General features: G+C 39.9%; 1 protein-coding gene across 3 annotated transcripts in view; it reads right to left on the bottom strand.

The window, feature by feature from the left end:
• The window catches only part of RAPGEF5 (Rap guanine nucleotide exchange factor 5), a 219,318-nt gene that overhangs the window by 178,519 nt on the left and 13,202 nt on the right, over window positions 1-27,597 (bottom strand). For all 3 annotated transcript variants that reach the window (XM_073333743.1, XM_073333740.2, XM_073333742.2), the window contains exons 2-3: window positions 1,553-1,603; window positions 1,108-1,214 (exon numbers count right to left, since the gene is read on the bottom strand). In XM_073333743.1, coding sequence (XP_073189844.1) covers window positions 1,108-1,214; window positions 1,553-1,603 — 158 coding nt within the window. The remainder of the gene's footprint in view (window positions 1-1,107; window positions 1,215-1,552; window positions 1,604-27,597) is intronic.

The following is a 27,597-nucleotide window of genomic DNA, read 5'->3' as shown; positions in this document are numbered from 1 at the left end:
TGCGAACACCTGTTCTCACTTTAAGGTGTCATTGTAAAAAACAAGTAGGGAGCATTATATCCAGGGTGGATAAAAATCAATGATTTAAAAATAAAAAATAAAAAAAATCTGTTTTTTTTTTATTTAAATTGGATTTTTTTTGATAAAATGCTTTTTAAGGAAAAAACCTATCTAAAGATAGTTTTAATTAAGATACATTATAGCTCAAAGATATCTCATCATGGAATACGGATTATAAATTCTAGTTCTATAGTATGAGATAATATATTCATGTAATGTTTAAGAAAAGTTTTGTAAATGAGTTCCAATAGTTCATGGATTAGGGACCAAATCTTATGGAGTTCCAGGGGCTTCTGTATAGATTATTTAGATTAATCTTTCAATCTACGCAATGGGACTCAGTGCTCAATCGAACAGTTTCACTTTTATTTCTACTGCCTGTCCCTCCCTTCTCACATTTATCTCCAGACTTCTTCTCCTTGTCCAGATCTATTCTGCCCCCAACAATCTTCTATTCATTTAACTTTTTAAAACTTTGCACTTTTAGAGAGATGTAAGGGATTAACCCTGTGTACACAAATTTGCAGAGGGACAATAGGGTTGAGGTCTTATTTCTCACCTCTATATATTATTTATTCATTTAAAAACATTTTTACTGTTAACAAGCATGTTATCTCTGGAGACACAAATCCACAGTTTGAGAACTGCAAAACAAAGCATCTCTGATGGTATCTTCTAGACTGAGCACTGAGTCTCATTGGATAGATTGAAAGATTAACCTAAATGATCTATACAGAAGCCCCTGGAACTCCATAAAATTGGGTCCCTAATCCATGAACTATTGGAACTCATTTACAAAACTTTTCTTAAACATTACATTAATATATTGTCTCATACTATAGAATTAGAATTTATAATCCCTATTCTATGATGAGATATCTTTGAGCTATAATGTATCTATCTTTAGATAAAATGCTTTTTGAGGAAAAAGCCTTTTATCAAAAAATCCAATTTAAATTTAAAAAAACCGATTTTTTTAAATCATTGATTTGTATCCAACCTGCAGAAAAATAATGCAAGTTAATTAGAGCAAATTAATTTTGTTACCTGCAAATTCCTGTAAGGTACACTCTGTCTTTAATCAGGTCAGAAGCTTGAACTGTAAAAATATTCCTGAGAGCTCTCCCAGCACATGAAGAACTCTCTCCATAAATCTAAAATGAAAAGAGAGATTGCTTTTTTATCTAGATACAGAAAGTTAGAACACTTAAATACACAAATTGTTACCGAATTAAGTTAAACTGGTATAAATATGGTTAAAACTGGTGTGATGTAAGTCTACATCTGGGTTTACACCACAGTAGTTAAACATATTTATCTATATTGGCAAAAGTTTTCTAATGTAGACAAGCCAAAAATTGTACAAGTGGCTCTAACTGGAGGCTATATTCATAAACTACTCAAAAGTTAGGATTAAGCAAATGAAACAAAAAAATAATTCTTCCCACTAAGTCTTTTAGCATGTGGAATTAAAATGAAGTTTTAAAAATACCTTGTTTGAAGGGTTTTCCAGATATGGATTTGAAATTCGTCTGGACAAATTCTGTAAAAGATAGATTGATAAAGTCATTATCTGTAACCAAAAATAGGAGTAAGAGAAAGGTAGGTCATTTATCTGTTGAAACATGGGTTACAATCATTTATAAATCACCAGAGGTATCCTGTGTGGCCTCATTCTAGTCACTTGTGCACATCTGTTCACATCATAAAGACCTACAGTAGGTCCAGTATTTTTTAATGATCTGAAAAGGGAGGTGAGCAGTGAGGTAGTACAACGCAGAGGATAAAAATTATTTAGGTTATTCAGGACCAGAGTGGACTATGATGAAATTCAAGAGAGACCTAAACTAACTAGTTGAAGGGACAACATGAAGGCAAATGAAGTTCATTGTTGATATATACAAAGTAATGCACATTGGTGGGAAAATTTTAAACTCCTCATATGCCTCCAGAGTGCTAAACTGACTATCCACCTAGTAAATCAATAGCGTCCCCTCATCTAGAGCACAGTACGCAGTGCTGATTACCCCATCTCAAAGAGGATATTGCAGAGTTTAGAGAAGGGCAACAAGAAACTCATATAGAGTATATAGATGGCTAATTCCTTTCGTTCCACGGAAAACTGTAAACAAGCAAGGTGATAGAGATGCATTTTGCTAGTCCCATTAAATGTTGTGCAGATATTGCCGAGTTTTACGCAGGTAAAGTTTCTGTTTCCCATCTACAGTTTGTGCTGCATATATTCATTTTGTCAACAAGTCAAAAATTTAAAAAAAATTTAAAAAAACTGAACACTCTAAAGCCTTATGCTCACACCTGCCTTGGTGCCTCAATTCAGCACACAGCACTGGGAGGCAGGTGGAGTAGAAACTCAGCCCAGTTGATGCTGAAGCAGCTGTAGTAGAGAAGGCAGGGCCAGACCAGACCAGACCTCTACCTCTCAAACCAGCACACAGCCCTAGCAGTGCATCTCTCCCATCCACCTTTTTCTTAAAAACAAAAAACTAAGAAAGAAAAACAATGCAAAGACAAAATTTTGTAGGTTGCAAAAGTCAAACACCTGAAAGTTAGGAAATGCCAGACAGTGTTGTGCAATGAATAGGGCCTCAAAAATATGAGTTACTGCTATTTAAGAATTGCCCAGACGTCAAGGCTTTTAAAAGGTGAGAATAAAAACCTTTAAATCTAAACAGCAAGGTTTCTTCAGAGACTTTCCAAAGAGTCTGAGGAAACTCCGAATTTCTGCAGCATTTCACAAGAGTGTACTGTTGGTGAAACCAAAGATACTTCCCTTTTTACCCTGTTTGTGAATGAATTTTAAAAACAGCTATCAAACACTGTGATATTACGTTGCCAGATACAGTCGTGGGAAAATAGGGAACCAGAATGAATCAATGATGTATAAAAGAGAGGAATATTGTAAACTTGAGGTAAACTTTACCTCATGGACAATCCTGCTAAGGAAAGAAGTGTTCACATTGATTTCTTTTAGTTTAGTGACAAAATGAAGAAGTAAGGCTAATATTTACAATCAAGCATGTTTATGCTACCAAGGTAGTGTAATAGACTTGTGCTGAAAACAGCAGTAAATGAAAGGGACTAAAACAAAATAGTGCATTTCTAAGAACACAAGGAATAATCAGAAATGTAACTATAGTGAGGCAGAATGGCCTCCCTCTGAGCCTGAGATGGAGGGACCATTGCATTCTCCCTGGTGGGTGGAGCCAAGCCAGCTCTGCCCCCTGCGCTGGAAGCAGAGAGGAGGGACAGGAAGCGTAAGAGGTGGGCCCTTCAGGATAGGTTGTAGATCCTTAATAATGCGTTGGAGGGGTTTTAGTTGGGGGCTGAAGGTGACACCTATCCTGAAGGATGACCCAACACTCTCACAAATTTTGGGAGACAGGCCAGTCCTTGCCTACAGACAGCCCCCCAGCCTGAAGCAAATACTCACAAGCAACCACATACCACACAACAGAACCACTAACCCAGGAACCTATCTTTGCAACAAAGCCCATTGCCAACTGTGCCCACCTATTTATTATGGGGACACCATCACAGGGCCTAATAACATCAGCCACACCATCAGAGGCTCGTTCACCTGCACATCCACCAATGTGATATATGCCATCATGTGCCAGCAATGCCCCTCTGCCATGTACACTGGTCAAACTGGACAGTCTCTACGTAAAAGAATAAATGGACACAAATCAGATGTCAAGAATTATAACATTCATAAACCAGTCGGAGAACACTTCAATCTCTCTGGTCACGCAATCACAGACATGAAGGTCGCTATCTTAAAACAAAAAAACTTCAAATCCAGACTCCAGCGAGAAACTGTTGAATTGGAATTCATTTGCAAATTGGATACAATTAACTTAGGCTTGAATAGAGACTGGGAGTGGCTACGTCATTATGCAAGGTAACCTATTTCCCCTTGTTTTTTCCTACCCCGCCCCCTCCTCAGACGTTCTTGTTAAACCCTGGATTTGTGCTGGAAATGGCCCACCTTGATTATCATACACATTGTAAGGAGAGTGGTCACTTTAGATAAGCTATTACCAGCAGGAGAGTGGGTTTGTGTGTGGAGGGGGCGGGGGGTGAGAGAACCTGGATTTGTGCTGGAAATGGCCCAACTTGATTATCATACACATTGTAAGGAGAGTGATCACTTTAGATAAGCTATTACCAGCAGGAGAGTGGGGTGGGAGGAGGTATTTTTTCATGCTTTGTGTGTATATTAAAAGATCTTCTACACTTTCCACAGTATGCATCCGATGAAGTGAGCTGTAGCTCACGAAAGCTTATACTCAAATAAATTGGTTAGTCTCTAAGGTGCCACAAGTACTCCTTTTCTTTTTGCGAATACAGACTAACACGGCTGTTACTCTGAAACCTTTCCTTCTTCTGATATTGACACCTCCTCATCAACTACTGGGAGTGGACCACATACACCCTGACTGAATTGGCCTTGTCAACACTGGTTCTCCACTTGTAAGGTAACTCCCTTCTCTTCATGTGCAAATATATATTTATACCTGTATCTGTAATTTTCACTCCATGCATCTGAAGAAGTGAGTTTTTACCCAGAAAAGCTTATGCCCAAATAAATCTGTTGGTCTTTAAGGTGCCACCGAACTCCTCGTTGTTTTCGTTGTTAACTAAGATTGTGAAACGTCACACAAGTGTTTACCATAGTTAATAGTTTCATACTGCCTTACAAGTTCTAGATGTACACAGACCTAAAACAAGACCAAGTACGCAAGCCTCTTGAACTGCACTTAGTATATAAATTTTGTCATAAATGTAGCAGTGTGTTAGATAGGAGTGTTAATCAGATCCTCAGGCTAATATAATTTGTGGCAAAGTAGGTTTAAAGGGTTGACTACTGTAGATCCCTTAGGAAGATGACCCTGGTGAATTGCCATATAAGTAATTGACCAAAATCTCTTATTCCTTTGCTTTGTTTTCCGGCTGTATTAACACCACCAGAGTTAAGAACTGATTGGCACAAGTGAGGCTCTATTCTGAGGGACTCAGTCAAAAAGCTAAGAAGTTTACTTTAGTGATTGCTTTTAAGTGTTATTTTCTGTTGTGGTTGTGTTACTTGATTCTGAAAACCTGGATGGTTATTGTACTGACCAATCTACTAGTTTGTTAGAAACATCATAGTTCAATATTATTTTTACCTTCTCATATCCTATATTAGTTGCTGTTGCTAAGGATAGTTAATAAAACAATACATTTTAACTCTAAAGTCCTTTTTCTTTAGTTAAGCAACCAAAATTCAGAGAGTCCTAACAAAGGTGGTATGGGTTATCAGTTAAGCACTTTGTTTAACTAAAGTTTGTTTCATACCCTATCTTTCTTTAGAGTTGCCAACTCTAACAATTTCATCACGAGTCTTCCTTAAAACCCCAGAGTTCATCCAGCATGATTAGGTGAGAATCTCAGCTTTCATTTAAAAAAAAAAAAAAACAAACAGACATTTCTAGTGCTTTTGATAATAGAGGAAAAACTTTAATTACCTGAATGCCCTTTAAAGGCAAGCAAAAAAAGGCAATTAATTTATTTTTAAATATCATGGTGTTTTGGGGAGGCCTGACTCCTGATTTTTGAATGTCTGAGTTAGCAATACTAATGTTCATATTTGATTTTTTTTTTTCAGAAGAACTCAGCCTCATTCAATGCACAGGATGGACAGTGTTAATGAGTCACAATTGTGTAGTGAGCAAAGCTGTTATCTGCAAGATCTCTGCCTCATTTAATCTAGAAGTTGGACGGTGTGTAGAGAACGAGGTGAAAGCCTGAAGACAAATATGAACATTTAGATAAGGCAATAAAAGACCACCCAGCAGAACTGAGTTCCCTGGCTCTGCCACAGATTTTCTACCACCGAATTTTGGCAGGGGGCCACTAATTGTGCAATCCTCATTGTCTGGGTGTTCAGTGTGAGAAAAACTCAGGTCCAATTTCCAGAAGTGTGGAGAATTCACAACTGCAACAGAAGTCAATGGGATTTTCAGCTCCTCTGACTTCACCACCTTACTGTCAGAAGGAATGAACACAAGGTTGAGCATCAGAGAGTACAGAATTCTAATTCGGAATGTGTGACATCTGGCAAGTCACTTGTCTTTGTCTCAGTCTCCCTCTTTGTAAAATTGGGATACAATATTCTTATCTTCGCAGCTACCCTACCAGATAGATCTGTTAATGTTTGTCAAGCATTCAGACTCTGGTGATGACCACCATAGTAAAACATCAGAGGAAATGCATAATTCTATATTCAAAGCTAAGTTTAGATGATATGCCATAAGTAAGGTGTTGGCTGTTGGGCCATGCATTGAATCATGAGGATAAGAAGTATTTAAAAGCTGTCTTGCTCTCTGAGTGCTGCCTGTCCTGTTAGATTGGGGGTCCTGTGGGAAAAACTGTATAAGATTGTGCAACTAAAGACCTAATTCTGGTGTTTGCTAATCTTCAAGTACTTGAATTTGCAATCTAAATATCTTTCTTTTTTATAGCAGGTTTTATATATATATAATAAATATCAGCATAAGTTTCATATTTTGCAAGTCTACTTTGAGAAAATCTTTTTTGTTTTTTAATGTACGCAACAGTTAAATACAAATAGTATGGTTGTTAGTACTGGATCCAGGAGAGAAAGAGGGTCAACCCAGACATGTCCCCTACCTTTTGCCAGAAAGAAAACAAATCCCTTTTAAAGCCCTGAACCACCACCCCTCCTTCCACAAGCTTTTGAGAAATACTGTATATTCCCATGATATGGTTATATTTAGTAAAGGTTTAGCCCAAAATGGAGAATAAATAGAGGGGATTTCAGGGATGTATTTTAAGATTACAAAGGGTATAGGAAACATGGAAAGTCCTTTGTTTTCTTGCTGGTGTTACAAGCACAGGAAAAACTTGATTAAATTACCTGACAGTAATTTTAAACAAACAGAAGGAAATACTTCTTTATGCAGCATGTAGTCAGCTTCTGGAATTCACTACCAGAGGAGATCAGATAGTCTTACTGAAGCTGGATTTTTTAAGAGGGTTGGCTAGCTTGATGACTAATAAAAATGAGCCAGATTCTCAACTAGTATAAAACAGCATCACTCCACTGAAGACAGTGGAGCAATGCCAGTTTACACCAACTGAGGGTCTAAGCCATTATTTTTACATGTATAACTACAGATAAGGGTAAGAATCTTGTTTCAGAGCACAATCTGATTGCTGTAGGAGTTGGGAAGAAATTCCCCTGCCACAGGTATACAGTACTGCTCAACAAGCAAGGTGACTTATGAGGGGATGTGTATCTTCCTTTGAATCAGCAAGTATTATACCATCATAGCTGGAAGGGTACCAGACTTGATAAGAGTGATGGCTTGATCCACTATGGTAATTCTCATGTATCTTCTGGAAAAGTTGCAGAGATATATTAACGGATCCTGCTCCATATTTTGATGTAACTGAGCTACACAATTTGGAGCTGAACCAAAATGTGTATGTATTTAGACATGGGGTTTTGATTTGGGCTCATCTCTAGGCAGGAGCCATTTGTCTGTTCACATTAGCTAGGTCTACTCTAGCTCATTTTTCCCCCTCACTGAAAGATATTCCACCATTGCTAACACCAGTGCAGCTCCACTGGTGGTAATCAGAGTGGGAAAATAACTCTTTTTGGTTTGTTAGGGAGACAAGGTGGGTGAGGTAATCTCTTTTATTGGATCAACTTCTCTTCATGAGAGAGACAAGCTTTTGAGCCATATGGAGCTCTTCTTCAGGTTTGGGAAAAAAATCAATTCAGGTCAAACCAAAACAGAAAACACTGAAAAATTTCAACAAATCAAGCCACCTGTTTTGGGTCAAATGAAACAGGTTTCGCTTGACCCCAAATGGACTTTTTTTCAGGCATTTCTAGAGGGCTAGATTCAAAGTGACTATCTACGGTCATTGGGCCAGAGAGAATGAGAATGACTCCATAACCTGGTTATTAGGGCACTCATCTGTATGTGGGAGATCCAGGGTCAGTCCCTGCTCTAATGACTGTTTATTTGTGAAAAGCAGAACAGTTTCAGCAGGAGACACTGAAGCCTTGTCTACACTAGCAGCAGCATGTAGGATAGAGGAACCACACAAGCAACTAAATGCCACAATGAACAGCATGCTGTGTCCACACTATGGTGTGTAGCAATATGAAAGAGTAAAAGTCTCTAGCAAGGAGGAGCTGCTGGAGTCTTTCCCCACTGTCTCTCTCCTGCCAGAGCCTTTCCCCACCACAAAGAGCTGCTGGAGCCTTTCCCAGCAACAGGGAAGCTCTGGCAGTCCTCTGGCAGACTCTGGCTGTCGTGACCAGGTTGTGAGCAGTCAGTCCTAGTGGTCAGAGTGGGAGCTGGGAGTCAGGCAAATCTGGTACTAGAGAGGCCAGACAGCAAACCGGGAGTCAGGCAGGCAGGGTCCGGTTACCAGGAGGTCAGAGTCTAACATAAACCGAAGGAGACAGGCAGGGTCAGAAGCCAGAGTCTGGGATCTCTCATGCACAAGGTCTGCAGCAAGACAGGAGGACAGTCTGTGTTGTTGCTCAGACAACTCACTGTCATGCCAGCCAAACAGTGGGCTTAGAGGAGCAGCCACACAAGGAAGGCCCTGCTAAAAAAACTTCCTGCTGAGCCCAGCTTCGGTCTAAGCCTCCTGTGGTGATGTGGAGACGTCAGTAGCCCAGAACTCCCATGGTCCCAGCTTCTAGCCCTGCAGGTTCTCACATTGGTAGTGGGGAGACAGCCGGACACTACCCTGCTAAAATAGTAGTATAGATGGGGGTGGCTGTGACACTGACAGACTAGTCAACTTGGGTATGACCCATAACCACTTACAAGAGGCACTGAAGTGTAATCAAGACCATCTACTTGTATGTGAATTTCAAAGAGATGTTATAGACCAGCAATCAATAACTCATTTATTTGTAGTAACAGAAATCAAGGGTAGATGCTAAGTATACTTGTCTGTGTTTACCTATATCTTGTTAGAAGTTTAACAATGTGATCTAATTAGCTTGTAGATGCTAATCCTGCTCCAGTCTAATAATGTTTCATTACTGTATTCTGTTGACTCAGAGATCAAAAGGGGATATTACCATTTAGTTGGGACTTGTGGTGTAGTAATATTATTGTCCTCATCTCTCCTCGAAACTTGTAATTCCACATAGTAAACTATGTGTGAACTGTTTTGACAGTTTGAATGGCTAATTGCCTTATGCTAATGAATACAGCTAGCGTACCTGTGTATGCATGGGAATAGAAGATTAGCTTCAAAGCAACATTCTGCACTGCCTATTCTTCATCGGGGAAAGGTCCTGCTGTGACAATTGCTGTCAAGAGCCTTATCAGCTTGCTAAAGGGCTATAAAGAAAAAGAACACAGCCTGATTCTAACATCTCTAGTCTGCTTAAATTTTGAAAAGGGAAAAGTATAAATCATCAGACTGAGATCTTCCAAATAATTATTTGGAATAACCTGGAATTCTCAGAAGAATTGGAACAAACTCTACACCTGCCTACTGGACTGTGACCTTTTAAATTGATTCCAGAAAGATTTTTACTAGTCAGCAGCCTCACCATAAGGACTTTTCACATATCTGTATGTATATTGATCTTTTAACCACTGCAACTCTCTTTCTCCTTTTCCTTTTATTATTAAAACCTTTAGTTTTAGGTACTAAAGGATTGGCATCTGCATGATTATTGGGTAAGATCTGTAACTCATATTGACCTGGGGATCAGTGTCTGGTCCTTTGGGACTGGTGGACGTAACATATGGTGAATCTGGTTTTCAGTATCCACTCACTATATTAGAATTGGCTGTCTAGATCGGGGTCAAGAGCTGGAATGCTTGAAGGGGACTATATTTGGCTTCTTGGTAGCCAGAGTGGTATTACAGAAGCTGTTTGCTACTCGTTTGGTGAAACTAATTCTTGATTAAACCACCAGTTTCAGGAATTGTCTGCCCTACTCCTCGCAGTTTGCCCTGAGTAAGCACTCTCAGTGTGGCCTATCCAGGCACCTGGTCACAGAGGCACTACTTGGATGTGTAGAGAGCCAGGTAAGATACATATATACCCAAAGGTTCTGATATGGCTTTACTTGCCTAAGCAGAGCCTCATAGTTTACACTGCTAATTATACCCAAGCTAGGGGGCATGCAAAGAATTGACCAAAGCTATTCTGCAAATTCATGTTAAATTCCCAAACAGTTTTGGGACAACCAAAACTGCATTGTTCAGTGTTTTCATTATTCATGCAAAAATGTTTGCCCTGCTCTAGTAATAATGGCAGGACTTCCCAGTGACAATTTAACCACCATATATTCTTGCACTGCTCAGAACAAACCTCAGAAAAGTGCCACAAGTACTCCTTTTCTTTTTGCTAAGCATCATGGTTCTTAATGCCACAATTTACTAAATGCTTTGTTAAATCAAAGCTTAATCCAGTGGTAATAGCCAGCAACCTGTCTACACTAATGCTCCCAATGTAGCTAACACCAAATAGCTGAACTTGCATTAGCAACAGCAGAGAATTTTTCAGACATTTCCCTGGTGTGCACAAAACCTGAGTTTAAGGCTCAAACACTCTTGTCCTTTCTCCTGATAGCTCATAAGGCTCTCACTCACATGTTCAAGTCCTCCATGATGTCCTCCAGCAAATATAAGGAAGAAAAAAAACTTTATATTTTTAATATTTTTAGAGGTAAACACAAGCGGGGAGGCATTTCTTTTCAAATCAAAGCCTTTTTTAGATCTCAAACAAATAAGAAAAGGCATAAATAAAATTTTCTCCCTTTTTAAAAGGAATACAATGAGAAGGTTAAAAACAGTACTGGGGAGGAGGGGTTAACTGGCTCTACAATTACAAAAGGAAAAATAGAACTGATAATTTAATTATTAACTGAAAATTATTTGATCACTTTTGTTCACGAACAATTTGCAAAATATGCAAATTTATTCATTATTTGAAAATAATGCCCTGATGCTACAAACATGCACATACTTAACTTTACACACAAACAGTCCCAGGACTATTCACATGTGCAAAGTTAAGCATGTGCATAAGTGTTTGTGGGTTTACGGCATTATTGCCCTCATCCAGCACATCACTTGTGTTGTGTCCCAATGTTTAAAATTAAGCATGTGCTTAAGTGCTGTGCTCGATCAGAACCCATTTCCCCCAGATAGAAATAGTGTGAAAATGGTTCATTTTGAATATTCAAACTTCAAAACTCATACTGCATAGCTAAGTCTAGTTGACAGCAATATTGTTTCTGCTCCCTGACTGGATGACTTCTGCAACTATCCAAACAACAGAAATTGCTAGTGTTGTTGCAATGGAATAAATAAATTCAAGATTCACTATCAGCAAACATTTGAGCATTCAAACTTAAAAATTCACTTTCACAGATCTTCATCCTCTAGCATTCAGACATTCATGGATAACAAACAAAAGAGAGTCACAGGTATGGCTGAACCAAAATTCACTTCCAAATTCAAATAAATATTAAAGCTACTTTTCCCTTTTACCCTTCCCTTCCCTTTAAGTTTAACCATAGTATTGTCGACTTAAAAAATAAAAATAAAAAAAAAATCCAGGAGGATTATTTACTTACTTTCCCTCAGGCCCTTCTAGAAAATAGGTATCCCCTCTGACATCCGCAACCACCCCCCATTACCCTCCACACACACAAAAATTGAATCAAAACAAGAATACCTATTCTCCTGTGAAGAATAATTACTTTGATTTTTTATATTCCAGTCAGATTTGCCTCTCTCGTATCAAATCATGAAACTGTTAATGCCATTATAATGCTAAAAACTAATAAAATTGTCAGCCAGTTGTGGTTTTAATTAATATAGTTTCCTGGAGTTGTAAATAATTAGCCACAAAAAAAAAATCCATAGCAAATAGTCAAAATAATTAGAGAATTTCCATTTCACTGCAGGCCGGTAGGGTTTTATGAAATGAATTATGAAATGAAGCTTTGTTGCATCTTCATGACACACCCTCTTTAACAGGGAACATTAAAAGGTAGTAATTTCTGCATTTATTCCAAATGCAAAGCGAGGCGGGGGAGGGGAAATAATTGCTATATGTTATTAGATATCTCTGTACCCATGTTCAAACTTGAATATTTGCTACTGTGTCTGTCAAAACAAGAAGTTTATGTATGCAGATATATGCAGTTTGTAACAAATGAAATGTTACTGTTGCATAATTGTACCTAAGATACAAAGAGCATTGTCCTGAATTCCAGACTGTCTTCATGTGGCAACAGATTTTGCTCTTCGTTGCTAAGGTGCAGCAAGTACAGTTGGTGCAGAAGCTATTTGACTTTCAGATGATATAATTTATGCAATATTGTAGAATATGCTTTGTCCTTTTGCCAAAAGATATTCATAATAAACAAAGTGCGGGGGGAGAGGGGAGAAGAAACACCACCTCCAAAATCAATGCATAATAGGGAACTATCCGTGGAACAGTTCTCCATATGAATATTTATTTAAAATCAAATATAAAATTAAATATTTACTTCTAAAATTATTTTGAACTTTTCAAAATGTCACACACTGAGGTGTTAGAGCCAAAAAGCTATAAAATGAGAAATTCATAATCTGCTGAGTTATTGACACTCAGGGTTTCCAGGTGAGATTTTAAGTTTTCTGAAGATAATCAAGTGGCTCATTAGCACAAAGCATGGATCCTGAGTCTAAAATAACTTAATTTTACACTAAGGAAGAACAAAAGTAAAGTCTCCCTGAGAAAGCTCAACACACTCCTCCAGAACAGGCTGCAGCAACATGCTGCTTTATCCCCTTTTGGGGCTGAGGAAAACGGTTGTGTTGATCAGCCACACACCTTAGCTCATCAGGGGGTTGGGTCTGTATTCTGGCTTCCTCCTGTGAGAGTGCTCCGAGAGGAAGAGACTTCTTTTGCCTTCTACACATCCTGGGAAAGCCAATATTTATCACTGAAATCACTATTCGTGGCCTCAATAGTTGGGCACCAGCTGTTAAAAGTAGCTGTTCTCGCTGCAGAGAGGGTTCTTATAAATTTAAGAAGTCTGATATACAAAAACCAAAAGGCCATTAGAGCTTTATACCATATAACAGAGACCCTTTAGGCCAGTGCTTCTCAGACTGTGGGTCAGGACCCCAAAGTGGGTCACAACTCCATTTTAATGGAGTCGTCAGGGCTAGTGTTAGACTTGCTGGGGCCCAGGGCCAAAGCCCAAGCTCCATCACCTGGGGCTGAAGCTGAAACCCAAGATCTTCAGTCCTGGGCAGCTGGGCTCAGCTTACAGACCCCCTGCCCAGGGCTACAGCCCTTGGGTTTCAGCTTTGGCCAGCTTGCCCACCAGGAGCAATGGGGCTCGGGCTTTGGCCTCCCTGCATGGGTGGACTCAGGCTTCAGTACCCCCTCCTGGGGAAAGTAATTTTTGTTGTCAAAAGAGGGTCGCGGTGCAATGAAGTTTGAGAACTGCTGCATTAGGCTTTTCTGACATATATCCAAAGCCTGAAAATGGCTTTATATTTGTCAGTTCACAAAGTTGTTCTATTTCTTTGCACGTTATCTTTATACAATAGTCCATCAACTTAGAAACGTGTGCTAAATACCCACAATAACCAAGTAATACTTAGCATTTATGGGGTACTTAGTACATTAGGTCTGATCTTGCAAGCAAAACCCCCACAGGAGTTAACAATGAGAGTTTCTACCTCAGTAAATACTGCAGGATTAGACCTACACTCTGTGTCCCTCTACTGGGAGGCGGGGGTGAGGGAGCCCTGGACTAATGTGGCTCCAGCCAGCACAAACACCCCATATGCAGAGCCTCAACCCACACCAGAACTTGCTCTGTGCCTGTTTCCCTTCAAGAGGTTAAAGAATTTGAAATTGAGAACTGGCATGGCAGAAAGAGGAGAACGCTGAATTGATTAAAGAGATTTAGGAGTAAGGAAATGTGTTTTAAATTTTAAAAAAGCAGCCTCCAAACTTGTAACTGTAATCACCTGCCTTATTGGCTTGTGTGCTACATCTCTTTCTCCGGCCTTCATCTGTCTGTGTTTTTAGGATTGAACACTCTTTGGGACAGGCAATGTGTCTTCCTCAGTATTTGGAAAGGGCTCAGCACACCTCGGGCATTACCATGGTCTATCAATAATCATGCTTAGACATAAGTGAAATAACTTCAGCCAAAAACGTGAAAGTATAAAACTGGAGAACCAGTTAAAACTAGGTGGAAAATGTAACCCCATACCTTCAAAGTTACCAAAAACCACTTGGGCTTTAAAAAACAAAACAAGTCAATCTCACCTAGCTTGAATCTTAAGTAACCACAAACCAAATAGGCTCTGGAAAAAGGCAGTTACCTTACAATATAGAAACAAAAATACAAAATATGGGTTCTCTTCTTGTTATGATTCCTAAAATATAGTAGGACCTTTTAAATTCATAGTCCAACATAATTTTTGCAATAAGAACGCTCTTTAAATATGAAACAAAAAACCCCAAAGAATGTCTATGCTTCTTTCATACTTTATATAATTTTAAGTTGGCCAGGCAAATTTAATCCACTATTTATTTCTGTTCCCCTGCTTGGCTAGCCCTATGAAAGGTGAGTGGATTGTGCCTACAGTTGCATCTTTTGAGATTTTGCATAAGGAGCTCACTGTCAGTCTCACCCTTCCCTGGCTGACAGCAGCAATGTTCCTCAAGTACACAGCAGCCTCCTGCTTCTCCAGAGCAGCTAATAGTACACTAGTCATTCGGAAAATTGCTGCATACCATGTTTGTTTCTCTTTTAAATTCATTCCCTAAGAGACAAGATAGACTCTCTTCCAACTGGAACCCAGGTCTCCTGAGTCACAACAGTGACCCACATCATTAATCTGAACTAGAGTTGCCAATTTTGGTTGGACGTATTCCTGGAGGTTTCATCACATGACAATCTTCAATTAAAAAGATTAATCTGGCAATCCTGCAGGGTTGGCAACCCACACCTGAACTGCAATACATATTTATTCTATTGTATTTATTTATTTTTATCTGGAAGGTTCTACATTAGATTAGAATCACTAAGTTATCGTTAATAATTACAGTGCCTAAAAAAAAAATGTACAGAGAAGACATGACCAAAGATTGTAAACAATCTAATTTCAGACATAACTCCATGAAAAGATTACCAGAATAACGAATGCCTGCAGAGAAAAAACTAGAATTATGTGAGTACCTAAGTGCTTTTTAAAGTATAAAATAAAATTTTAAAGGGTCTTTTGTTGGCCAGTTTCTTGTATGGCTCACAATACTAGTGCATCTTGAGGAGGCATCTGAATGAGGGGAGGTTAGTAAGCCCAGCACACCAACTCCACCAAGGCATTCCAGGAGTAAGGGCAGCATGGTGCACCACACACAAAGGATTGGAGGAGAAATGAACAAACAAGGCAGAGGCTGGCACTGTTGTCATAAATGAGCATAATGTGCAACATAAAAGAAAGTCATTTTTATACACACACACACCCTCCTTTTTCACAAAGGATGGCCTTTGAAATAAGGAAATGTATCCCTGCAGAATTCGTATTTTCACTCCAATGATTTCAGGTGGTGTCTTATGAATAAGGCTATGATTCGGTCACGGGCATTTTTAGTAAAAGTCAGGGACAAGTAGCGGGGCAATAAACAAATTCCTTGGAGCCCATGATTTGGCCTTTACTTTTACTAAAAATACCCTGGGTGGGGCAGGAACAAAGAGCGCATTGTTGGGGCTTGCAGCTGCTCCAGCCCCAGAGGCCCCGTAGCTGGGTTAGCTGTTGGTCAGCTTTTCCAGCAGCTACTGGTCCAGCAGCCACAGGGCTGACACCTGCTGCAGACCTGCCCCAGGAATCCGTGACCTACCTGACAGAATCATAGACTTATTTATGAGTAGTTTGCAGCAGAGTTTTGTTACTTCTCAAATCCTATACTATCTAAGCTGCAATCCAGTGCTAAGAATGTTACATCAATGCAAATCCTGCTGTTTGTTGGAGAGCAAGATTAAACAGATCTTGCACATTACAGGGAGGGAAGGAGGTTATCAAGTTCAATAGGTGCATTTATAAGGATATTGGGCAAATGTGCACCCCCACCTATTGTACAGAGATGTAACATCCATCCCTTTTGTCTGCTCAGCAATATCTGTACAATGCCTCATGTACCATTTACTGTGACTCATTTACCACATTTACTGTGACTTTGTCTTCACCCATAACTATTTCACATTTGGGGACAATATATACCTTCAACTCAGCGGCACTGCTATGGGTACCCGCATGCCAACATTTTTATGGCTGACATAGAACAACGCTTCCTTATCTCTCATCCCCTAACGCCCCTGCTCTACCTGGGCTACACTGAGGGCATCTTCATCATCTGGACCCATGGAAAAGAAGCCCTTGAGGAATTCCACCATGATTTCAACACTTTCCATCCCACTATCAACCTCAGCCTAGACCAATCCATACAAGCGGTCCATTTCCTGGACACTACTGTGCTAATAAGTGATGGTCACCACCCTAGACTGGAAACCTACTGACCACTATACTTAGCTACGTGACTCCAGCTTCCATCCATGACACACCACACGATCCATTGTCTACAGCCAATCTCTATGATACAACCGCATTTGCTCCAATCTCTCAGACAAACACCTACAAGATCTCTATCAAGCATTCTTAAAACTACAATACCCACCTGCTGAAGTGAAAAAACAGACTGACAGAGCCAGAAGAGTACCCAGAAGTCACCTACTACAGGACAGGCCCACCAAAGAAAATAACAGAACGCCACTAGCCGTCACCTTCAGCCCCCAACTAAAACCTCTCCAGCATATCATCAAAGATCTACAACCTATCCTGAAAAATGATCCCTCACTCTCACAGACCTTGGGAGACAGACCAGTCCTCGCTTACAGACAGTGCCCAACCTGAAGCAAATACTCTCCAGCAACCACACACAACACAACAAAAACACTAACCCCTTGCAACAAAGTTCGATGCCAACTCTGTCCACATATTTATTCAAGTGACACCATCATAGGACCTAATCACATTAGCCACGCCATCTGGGGCTCATTCACCTGCACATCTACCAAAATGATATATGCCGTCATGTGCCAGCTATGCCCCTCTGCCATGTACATTGGCCAAACAGTCTCTACACAAAAGAATAAATGGACACAAATCTGACATCAGGAATCATAACATTTAAAAACCGGTAGGAGAACACGTCAACCTCTCTGGCCACCCAGTAAAAGACTTAAGGGTGGCAATTTTGCAACAGAAAAGCTTCAAAAACAGACTCCAATGAGAAACTGCTGAGCTTGAATTAATATGCAAACTAGATACCATTAACTTGGGTTTGAATAGAGACTGGGAGTGGCTGGGTCATTACACATATTGAATCTATTTCCCCATGTTAAGTATCCTCACACCTTCCCATCAACTGTCTAAATGAGCCATCTTGATTATCACTACAAAAGTTTTTTCCTCCTGTTAATAGTTCATCTTAATTAGCCTCTTACAGTTTGTATGGCAATTTCCACCTTCTCTGTATGTGTGTGCGTATATATATCTTCTTAATAGATGTTCCATTCTATGCATCCGATAAAGTGGGCTGTAGTCCACAGAAGTTTATGCTCTAATAAATTTGTTAGTCTCTAAGGTGCCACAAGTCCTCCTGTTCTTTCATTTACTACTGGCTCACACATGAGTTGTGCAAACTGAACCTGACATTTTCATTAATGAAAATACTTGCACAGGATATCAGCTTCATAAAACCCAATAAACAAGCACTTACACTTTGATTTACCTTCTCAGCAATCACATGTCACCGTTGACAGTCCTCCTGCACCAGCGGTACCTAAGGACTTTGATTCAGTTAAAATGCAAAATGACAGCAAAAAAACAAAAACAAAAAAATCCATACCTAAATCTCAACAGGCCAAAAGCAGGGACATACCTTTTAACCCATTTACAAAAGACGCATCGGGCTTTGAGAGCCAAGTTACCTGCAGTCCCACCCAAGCCTCTCACTTTCATGCGATTACCATCCCATGTGTTTAATCATGGAGCTTTCCTCCTGCAGATCCCAGTCAGTTTTCAAAGCACTACCAAACCTGAGACACCAGTGTATTTAAAAAAGAAAACAGATACAAAGCGGCCAAGCACTAACTTAAGGGCTTGCCTACACTGGTAATTTACAGCGCCGCAATTTTCTTGCTCAGGGGGTGTGAAAAAACACACCCCGAGTGCAGCAAGTTTCAGCGCAGTAAAGAGCCAGTGTAAACAGTGCACCAGGTGGTTGAACTCGGGCCTGCACAGCAGTGTAGATGCTGTAGCCCCAGGTTGGGACCTAGGGTTCAACCATTCCTAACCTGGGGTTACAAATGAGTGCAGATGCTCAATCCAGTGGTCCTCAAACTTTCTGTCATGGCCCCCCTTACCCATAATGCGATCAGTCCATGCTCCTCCCAGAGGACGTCATATGGGACTGTCAAAAGCCTTGCTGAAGCCCAGGTATACTACATCCACTGCATTCCCCTTATCCACCAAACTTTGATAAGGTAGCTAGAAGGAAATCAAGCTGGTTTGGTATTTGTTCATGAAAAATCCACACTGATTGCAAGTGATCGCCCCTTCATCCTCCAAGTAGTCACCAACTGAATGTTTTATACATTGCTCTAGTAGCTAGTAATCAAAATATAGCCATTCTACAGGAACAGCCCTAATGTATTTTTATTTATTTTCCATTTTATACACAACATAAAAAGCATCTATCCAGATCTTTAAGTGCCTCTGACAAATATTTAAAATGCAATACAGGTCTTAAGAATACCATACCACCAACCAGCCATTCCCCACCCATAAAACCAAAATTATCCAACCAAAAAATAAAATTAAACAATGCCAACCATCCCCACAAGCAGGGCCTTCCTTAGGAATATGCAGCATATGCAGCTTTGTAGGGCACCCAAAAATTTGATCTGAGTGTCCACCCTACCGCCTCTTCCTATCTCTGTTCTGACCCTTCCTGCAGGCTCCCACAACTAGCTGCTGCAGCCTGGTGAGTCTTCCTCCAGAGGGATCTAGTAACTTAACAGTGAAAGCGTCTTCCAGCCTGCCAGACCTATTAGCACAACACTGAAACTGTTAAAGAGCAATTAATATGATAATGAAGCCATTTAACAGGCATTTGCCAACCCCCAGGTATATACTGTTAGTTTCTGAATTTACTGACAAAAACAGTTGTGCATTCCTGTAATATTTTCTCAGAACATGTTAGTCTACAGGACCTTAGTTTAAATTTGCTTTAAAAATGTTTCATTAGCGTGTTGCTGAAGATTGTAAAATCACATCTCTAAAAAAATCCTTGCATAGATTTTTAAATGCACAATCTGAGTATTCATCTTTAGCCTAAAATGCTCGGATCTTCAGACATAGTTTTTTAAATAAATCCTCCAAAAGACCACCCTTATCTAAAATAGACATTTTAATTTTAATTACTATAGTACAAAAAACTTGCTTCCAAAGTCTTCCTGTTCATCCCCTTTTCCCCTTCACCCCCCTGTTGAAGAGAGCCCTTAAAGGGACAACACCCCTTTTTTCCCAGATAGCTGGACAAAGCAGTTTCCCTTTCTTTATTTCTGACTATTTGATGAACTAGTTTTAAGAGAACCCTCCAGCAAAATCAGCACCTTTGTAAGATACAAAATCCTGCGTTATCCCTAAAACCTTTGGAAACATATTTTTTAAAGTTGGTGAAATTTCATAAAAACATATCTATTGTTATGGAGATCACACAAAGTAAATTAGTGTTTCCTTTTTCTAAAAGCAATGAACATTGTTATGAACACACTAAACCTCTGTGACTGATTAATTTAAAATAATGTCTTTGTTTCAGTGAGTTAAATATGTAGTAATCTGGAATGATTACTTTATGAAGTCTTAAGAGTACATTTAAAATATAAAATCATCTTAGAAATACTGATTCAGAAAATGTAAAACAGAGAAGAGCTGCATCAAGTATTCCATAATATTTAATGTTGTATAATCAGCAGGACAGCTGACTTGACCTTACTACAAAGTTTTTGCAAATAAATCTCTGACAAACTTCAGGGTGTATCAAAAAACCCGTGACTGACATTTTTTATTCGCAAATTTAGTGCTTTTAATTAGGTACCTTCTGCATGTCCAGTCTTCACCATCTGGCATGCAGTGGAAAACATGCTCCATTTTCTTTAGAAATGAAATTGCAGAAGCATGTTTTTTTTCAAATGTCATTTGCTTCATTTGGGTTCAGGGATTTGTCTGGAAGGGGGTGAGTAGGGAGGGGGAGGGAGGAGAGGAGGGAGACAGTGGGGAGAGGATGGGGCCTGGACAGAGTGGGGCATGGCCTGGGGTGGAGCAGGGGTGGAGTATGGGCAGGGCCATAGGCAGAAGAGGTGGACTGTGGAGCTAGCCTCCCCAAGCGGCAGCTTCACCCACTGCCCATGACAGCAGGGGAGAGTGCACACCCAGCGTGCACTGCAGTCTCCTTAGGCAGGGGCCATATTCACAGAGCCGAATGCACTGGTGCTGTGCATTCTACATGAGGGAGAGGGTACGGGCATCTCTGCAGGGAACTGTGACTCTCCGCCACCATGAGGTGGGCTGGGCAGCTCGGTATCCTTTCTGCCTCATCCCTCCCCCACTGGGCTGCGAGCCCAGGCTGCCATCAGGCATGGGGCACCAGTTTAATAATACTGTGTAGAGCCCCATAAATCCTAAGGATGGCCCTACCCACAGTTATCCACCCTAACCACCTTCCTCTATCCAAAACACCTGTGTTAAAAATCTTTCATGAAGTACCATTTGCCAACAGCCTCCCACATTTCTAAAGCACAGGACTCTGGCTCAAGTATGTCGACTCATCACAGGTAATTTGAGGCAGTCGCACAAGAAATGACGTAGTATCTCACGTGGGCAGAGGAATCTGAGCAGCAGGCACTTTGTTCCAAAGGCAAACTGCAAGTCATTTGGGACACCAGAGTACAATTTCCAGTTAACTCAAACAGTAGTACTGAGGGAAAGGCTAAATATTATAAGATTTGCAAAGAAAAAAATTATAGGAATCAACAATACCTGTGCGGAATATTTCACAGAGAAAGCTTTTAGGGTTTCTAGCTATTAAAAAGAAAAAAAAAAAAAAACATCTCCTTTCAACTGGTCACATTTCAGTCTCTTGTCTCACATGATGTCATAATCCTGCTGGTTTTCAAGCCCACAAAATGACTCTTCCAGCTAAAACAAGGAAGACTTCATATTTTAGTGTAACAAACCAGCAAAAGAGTCCCTACTCATTTCAGGCAAAGCAGGAACCCTAACAGTAGAGTTAATAATCCCGACTGTTAATCATTTTAACATCCAGAAGCTTTGTATAGAGCTAGGATATTATAATAATGTTTAAGTAACATTACACTCAAGAATCTTTTTGGATTTAGTAATTTGATGTATGATATGAACCAAATTAAAGTAATTTTTAAAGGGACTGTCAATGTAATTCACATTTCCACTTTAAAGATATATATAAGCATAGGGTGTAAAACTGTATGCTTCCATGGCAGCACACAATATATTTTGTTTCATAAGATGTTTTTAAAACTATTACTGCCATTGAGTGGTTTATGTTTTATGACCCAGATCCTCAAAAGATATTTAGGTACCTATATGGATAGCCAACCCTAAGAGATGGATTCAGGTCTGGTGTAAGTGGCAGCAACTCCACTGATTTCCATCTGAAAGAAATTCAGTTCAACATTTTGAAATCCACCTATTAGTACAATCAATCAATCAACCAATGAAGTCTTCCCTAAGAGCCTAAAATGAAGTTACACCCTTTGCTATTAAACTTCAAAAACCCAGAGTACTGGGGACTTCAGATCATTTTGGGCCATATCTTATTCCCACAGGTAATTTTACTATTTATTAGTAGTCAGAATTAAATGGTGGCTATTCAGAAATCAGTAGAAATTACCACTTTCAAATGATTACTGTTCTCAGAACATGTACCCAGTGTCAACCCTCATATCTATTAAGATTAAGTTATAGCAAAAATGAAGTATTTGCCACTGACAGTGCTTTTAACCCTTAAAACACTTTATTAATGTAAAGCTAACTGTACTGGTAGGTAGGGAGGTATTGTCCCTATTTTATAGAGGAGTACAGAATCTCAATCCTGCACAGAGCTGGGTAGAGCTGTGTGGAGAATGAAAATTCCATTTCATGAAGGATTTAAGATTTCAAAATTTGCCTTCATTCCAAATTGGAACAAAACTAAAATTTCTAAATTCTCTGCAAAGGAAAATTCGAAGGAAAAAAATAATTTCAGGTGGAGCAAACTGTTCCATTTTAACCATGCTGAAATGTTTCATTTTGATTTTGAATTTTGCATAATACAAAAAAAATGAAATGTAAATAATTTCAAAATAATCAAAACATTTCATTCCAAAAAATGAAAATATAGGTTGTTGGAACATTTTTTCCATTCCCTCCCCTACCACCTTCCAAAACAAAGGTCCAGTGAAAGTGACCTGATTTCACACAAGGTTTTGATTTTGATGTAACTGCATATTCTCACAGAATATGGTTCCATCGAAGTCTCTCCAACTACTTCTCGTGGCAAGTACTTCCTATGTGGCAACTTCAGTGGAAGTTGAGTGTGCAGAGCACCTCTATCTAGGTTTTTATATTGGGCCCAAACTATGAACACCGCAAAAGACTGGGCCCAAAGAAATTAATTTATTGCCATCAAGAGCATCAGAACCAGGACTAAAACTCCTATACAGGAACTCGTCACTTAACGTTGTATTTATGTTCCTGAAAAATGCGACTTTATGTGAAACGATGTTAAGCGAATCCAATTTCCGCATAAGAATTCATGGGGGGGGGGAGGTTCCAGGGAAATTTTTTTCACCAGATATATATATACATACATACACACACACACAGTATACGTTTTAAACAAACAATTTAATACTGGTACACAGCAATGATGATTGTGAAGCTTGGGTGAGGTGGGTGCAGTCAGAGGGTGGGATATTTCCCAGGGAATGTCTTACTGCTAAATGATGAACTAGCCCTCAAGGGTTAACTCATTGTTGTTAATGTAGCCTCACACTCTAAGGCAGAAGGAAGGGGAGACAGCATAGCAGACAGAGACACACACCATGTGTATGTGTGTGTGTGTGTGTGCGCGCACTCTCTGCTCTACGGAAGATTGAATAAGCAGGGTGCAGGAGCAGGGAGCCCCCCCTTTCCTCCCTCCCCCACAGCAAGCAGGAGGCTCAGGGAGCAGCTCCAAGGCAGAGGGCAGGAGCAGCACATGGCAGTGGGGGGAGGGACAGCTGAACTGCCGGCAATTGATAGCCTGCTGGGCAGCTGCTGCACAGGGAACCTGCTAGGGGGGTTGCTGGTGCACCCTAGTTCCAAGCCCCCACCCGCTCGCTCCAATGGGCTGCTCTTCCTGCAAGCAGTGGACAAAGCAGGCGGCTACCAAACTACATTACAAGGGAGCACTGCGCAACTTTAAACGAGCATGTTCCCTAATTGATCAGCAACGGAACAATGAAACAACGATAACCAGGACAACTTTAAGTGAGGAGTTTCTGTATTTGTAGCTTCCTCTTGTAGCTCTTCTCTTTCTCAATTTAAATATAAAAGGGTTGTTTCTCTTAAACAACCATAGAAAGAAGAAAATAATTCAGTTTTGATAATCTCATATAATTTACCACAAAGTCTTCAGTAAATATATGTGCACTTTATGACTCAGTAACATTACCACAATTATCTTCATTTATAGCATGGGAGAATATTTGATACTGCTACTGCTTCTACTGTGGATTCTTCCTCCACCACTATTTTCTTGCCATAAACTCTCTTATAATATACTTTGAAATTAGTGAGCAGCAGAATTAGGTCTATTCTACAACTACAGTAAATGGATTCTGAAAGGGCTGTTTTGTTCAGGAACAGACATAAATCATTTTCATAGTTATTATTCATTTCTACTGTGAACACAACTGGTATTTAACACAAAACCAAGTACTGTATTAGTAGCTTTGTGTCATGTTAGCTACACTTTGATTATGCTTCAATATGCCATGTTGTCTCTCTCACTTTAATAGCGAGTTTAACAGAGATCAAAGAAGAGTTGTCAGCAGTGCAACACAAAAGCTTCTGGAAATATATTTTTAGAAAGTCTCTGGGAAAAGAATCTTTATATTGTGTCAGTTGGTTTTGTTTCAAGTAGCAGCTCTGCCTTACAGATGATGGATTGAAAGATACATTCCCCCACCCCCTTTTGGTTACATTTGGAAAGTAGCTAGTTCTTAGAGAGTTAGGTTCCAATCATTAGAAACTCATAAAATTAGGTTTATTCTTTATATATATTTGTTTCATTTTTTTCAGGAATTTAGTGTTATTTTGTTTTATCCATTTTACCCACATGGGGAGGGGAGGGGGGAGAGGTGGTTGATTGCAGAGCAAGTCTGCCCCATGCTTACCCCTCAGTAACAGATCCTGTCTTTTGGTGCTGGACCTGGCTCCGCACTCCAGGCATTGCAACCTGGCACATAGGGTCATAGCACTGCTCAGGTTTGGCCTGGCCACCCTTCCCTCATTATGACAGAGAGGCAGCCGGGGCAAATTTGAGTGAGTGGCACAGTGACCCCAGGCACTAGGTCACAATGCCACTCCCAAATTTGCCCTGCCCCTCCATCCCAGTGATGATGATAGAAGGGCAGCAGGGCCAAACCTGAGAGGTGCTAAGACCACGTGCACCAGGTCACAGCTCTCAGAATGGAAAACAAGGCCCAACCCTGGCGGATAGGAGCCACCTCTGCAGTGTGAGTTTTTCATTTTATTTCATGCTATTTTATATTTGTGAAAAATGTGGGGATCTTCCAAAAGATCAAGTTTAGTTTTTGAACTGTCATTATGGACATAGTTTTACTACTAATCTCCCATACTTGAACCACTACAGTGGCAGAGCTGCAGCACTGATCTATCTGACATTTGCTACAGGGACAGGAGGGATTCTCCCATCGCTGTAACATATCCACCTCCCCAAGAGATGGTAGCTAGGTCAACAGAAGAATTCTTCCATCAGTCTAGTGCCATTTACACCTGGGGTTAAATTGACTTAACTACGTCTCTCAGCAGTGTGGATTTTTCACACCCCTGAGAGACAGAGCTATACCAATGTAACTTTTAAGTGCAGACCAACCCTAAATCTCACTAAAATAATCTAAATAGGAGCAATGCCCAACTACCTAAACTCAGTAATGAGCTTTCTCTAAATGGAGCATCCCACAGACAGGGAAAACAAGAATATAGCCTAATCTGAGCTTTAAATTTTTTCACTACAAACTCTGTAGCTCAGTGGTTCCCAAACTTGTTCCACCGCTTGTGCAGGGAAAGCCCCTCCCAGGCCGGGCTGGTTTGTTTACCTGCCGCGCCCACAGGTTCGGCTGATCCAGCTCCCTGTAGCCGCGGTTCGCTGCTCCAGGCCAATGGGAGCTGCTGGAAGCGGCGCGTGCCAAGGGACTAGCACAGACTGTAAGGCCTAGCTCTCCTAAACTTCAAATGCTACTGCAGACAGCTCACCTAAAAATCCAACAGACTGAATTTCAGACACATGGATACACATCACAATAATGAATGGAGCAGTCAGCCTTCCCAGCTCTTCTACTCAAGGCCACAGTTTAGCTGAAGCAGTAAGAATTTGTGCTTTTCTCTTAGCTTGTGAGCACTGTCCACACACATGAAGATACAATGTCTAATAGACTGTGGATGCAAATAATAAACAACAACAGCGACATCGGTTTCTTTTATACATAGTGAAAAGAGGAAAACAGTAAATATGTAACTGGAAATACTTTAAAGTTTCACACTTTCTTATCCTGACTAGTAGAGACCCCCAGTATGCCTGTCTTTAAATCAGGCCTCTCCCACAATACCACAAATGGATGACAGCAGAATAAACTGACTCAGCTAGATCACCTGTTTAGATTTCAGACACAAAAGAATTTTAATAACTGACCCAATACTACAAACCAGAAAAGGTCAGTTTTCAAAAACTATACCTTCAACTGTGACAGTATCTCATTGCAACTCCCATCCAAACTGGAAGAGGAACTTCAATAAATAGATAGAACTACAAAGTAGCAATCTAAACCATAAGCATCCCTGAAATATACATCTAGATAAGAGGCAAACTGCAAGCAGAACTTCTAAGGTATCCTAAAGGAAGACACCAAATAGATGCTCCAAACAGGCTCATGCCACTTTCTCCTAACCACTACAGAGAGAATTCCAATAGAAAGTAATGCTTCTTTTTGATGCCAGCAATCATTAACAAAATGAATTTCAAGAGTTGGATATGTGGGCAAATGACTCACACCATACACACACACTGCTCTCAGATCCAAATCAATTTCTATTCACAAATAAAATCCCAATTTAGTCAGTTTTAGTTTCAAACCTCCAATCCAACAGAAAATGACAATGCAAAAAATTAACACTATCTGCCAGGAAATTGATCATCATAACGTGACTAACAAAACTGATCCCTACATTTACCTACACATATGGCGAAACAATATACAAGATTCAGAACAAACCACAGCTTGAATCAGATGGTCACAGGGCCAGTTGGAGTAAAGCTGGGCTTTCATAGGCTAACTATTCACAATGTTTGAAAAATATAGGCAAATGATTACAGTCCTGAAGTTACATTGGCCCAAATCCTCAAAAGTATTTAGATGCTCAACTCCCATTGATTTCAAATACCTAAATCCCTTTTTAATATGGAGCAATGGCCCAGATCCTCAAAATAAGTTACTGTTTTAAACAGCCCTTTTTATACCCAAAGAGATTCTACTCCACTTATTTACTTGTGTATGCAAATTTAACATAAGAAGTTTGTAGATTTACCTGGGTAGAACAATACTACAGATTCTTCTGTAAGGACAGTAAGATTTGTTCCATACTCAGACAAGAAGTCCCATTGCTATGTGCATTTGTGCTGTTACAGGACAGCACACCCTAAACAATTTTATACTAATGTATAACATAAGAGTATCAAACTTCTAAAAATCTGAAGCCATTTGCTTCTGCACCAATATAGAATACTGCTACACCGAGTATGTGTATAATACGCTGATAATGCTGAACCAGACACATGCTTTTCTAACTCCCACTTTTTTAAAAGTTAATATGAAAGACCACCACAGATAAGGTCAAAATCCAGTCTCAGTTACATTGGCATAAACCCCACTGACTTCAATGTACAGACACTGGATTTTGAGTATTTATCTGTATATAGTATTTGCTATACCATTGGTTTTAAATAGCAATAAGTCACCAGGCCCAGAAGAGCTCTGAAGGAGTTCAAGTATGAACTGAGATGCTAGCAAAA

The sequence above is a fragment of the Lepidochelys kempii genome, chromosome 2, assembly GCF_965140285.1.
Source record: "Lepidochelys kempii isolate rLepKem1 chromosome 2, rLepKem1.hap1, whole genome shotgun sequence".
Classification (NCBI taxonomy): domain Eukaryota; kingdom Metazoa; phylum Chordata; order Testudines; family Cheloniidae; genus Lepidochelys; species Lepidochelys kempii.
This window is presented reverse-complemented; position numbering and strand designations above follow the sequence as displayed.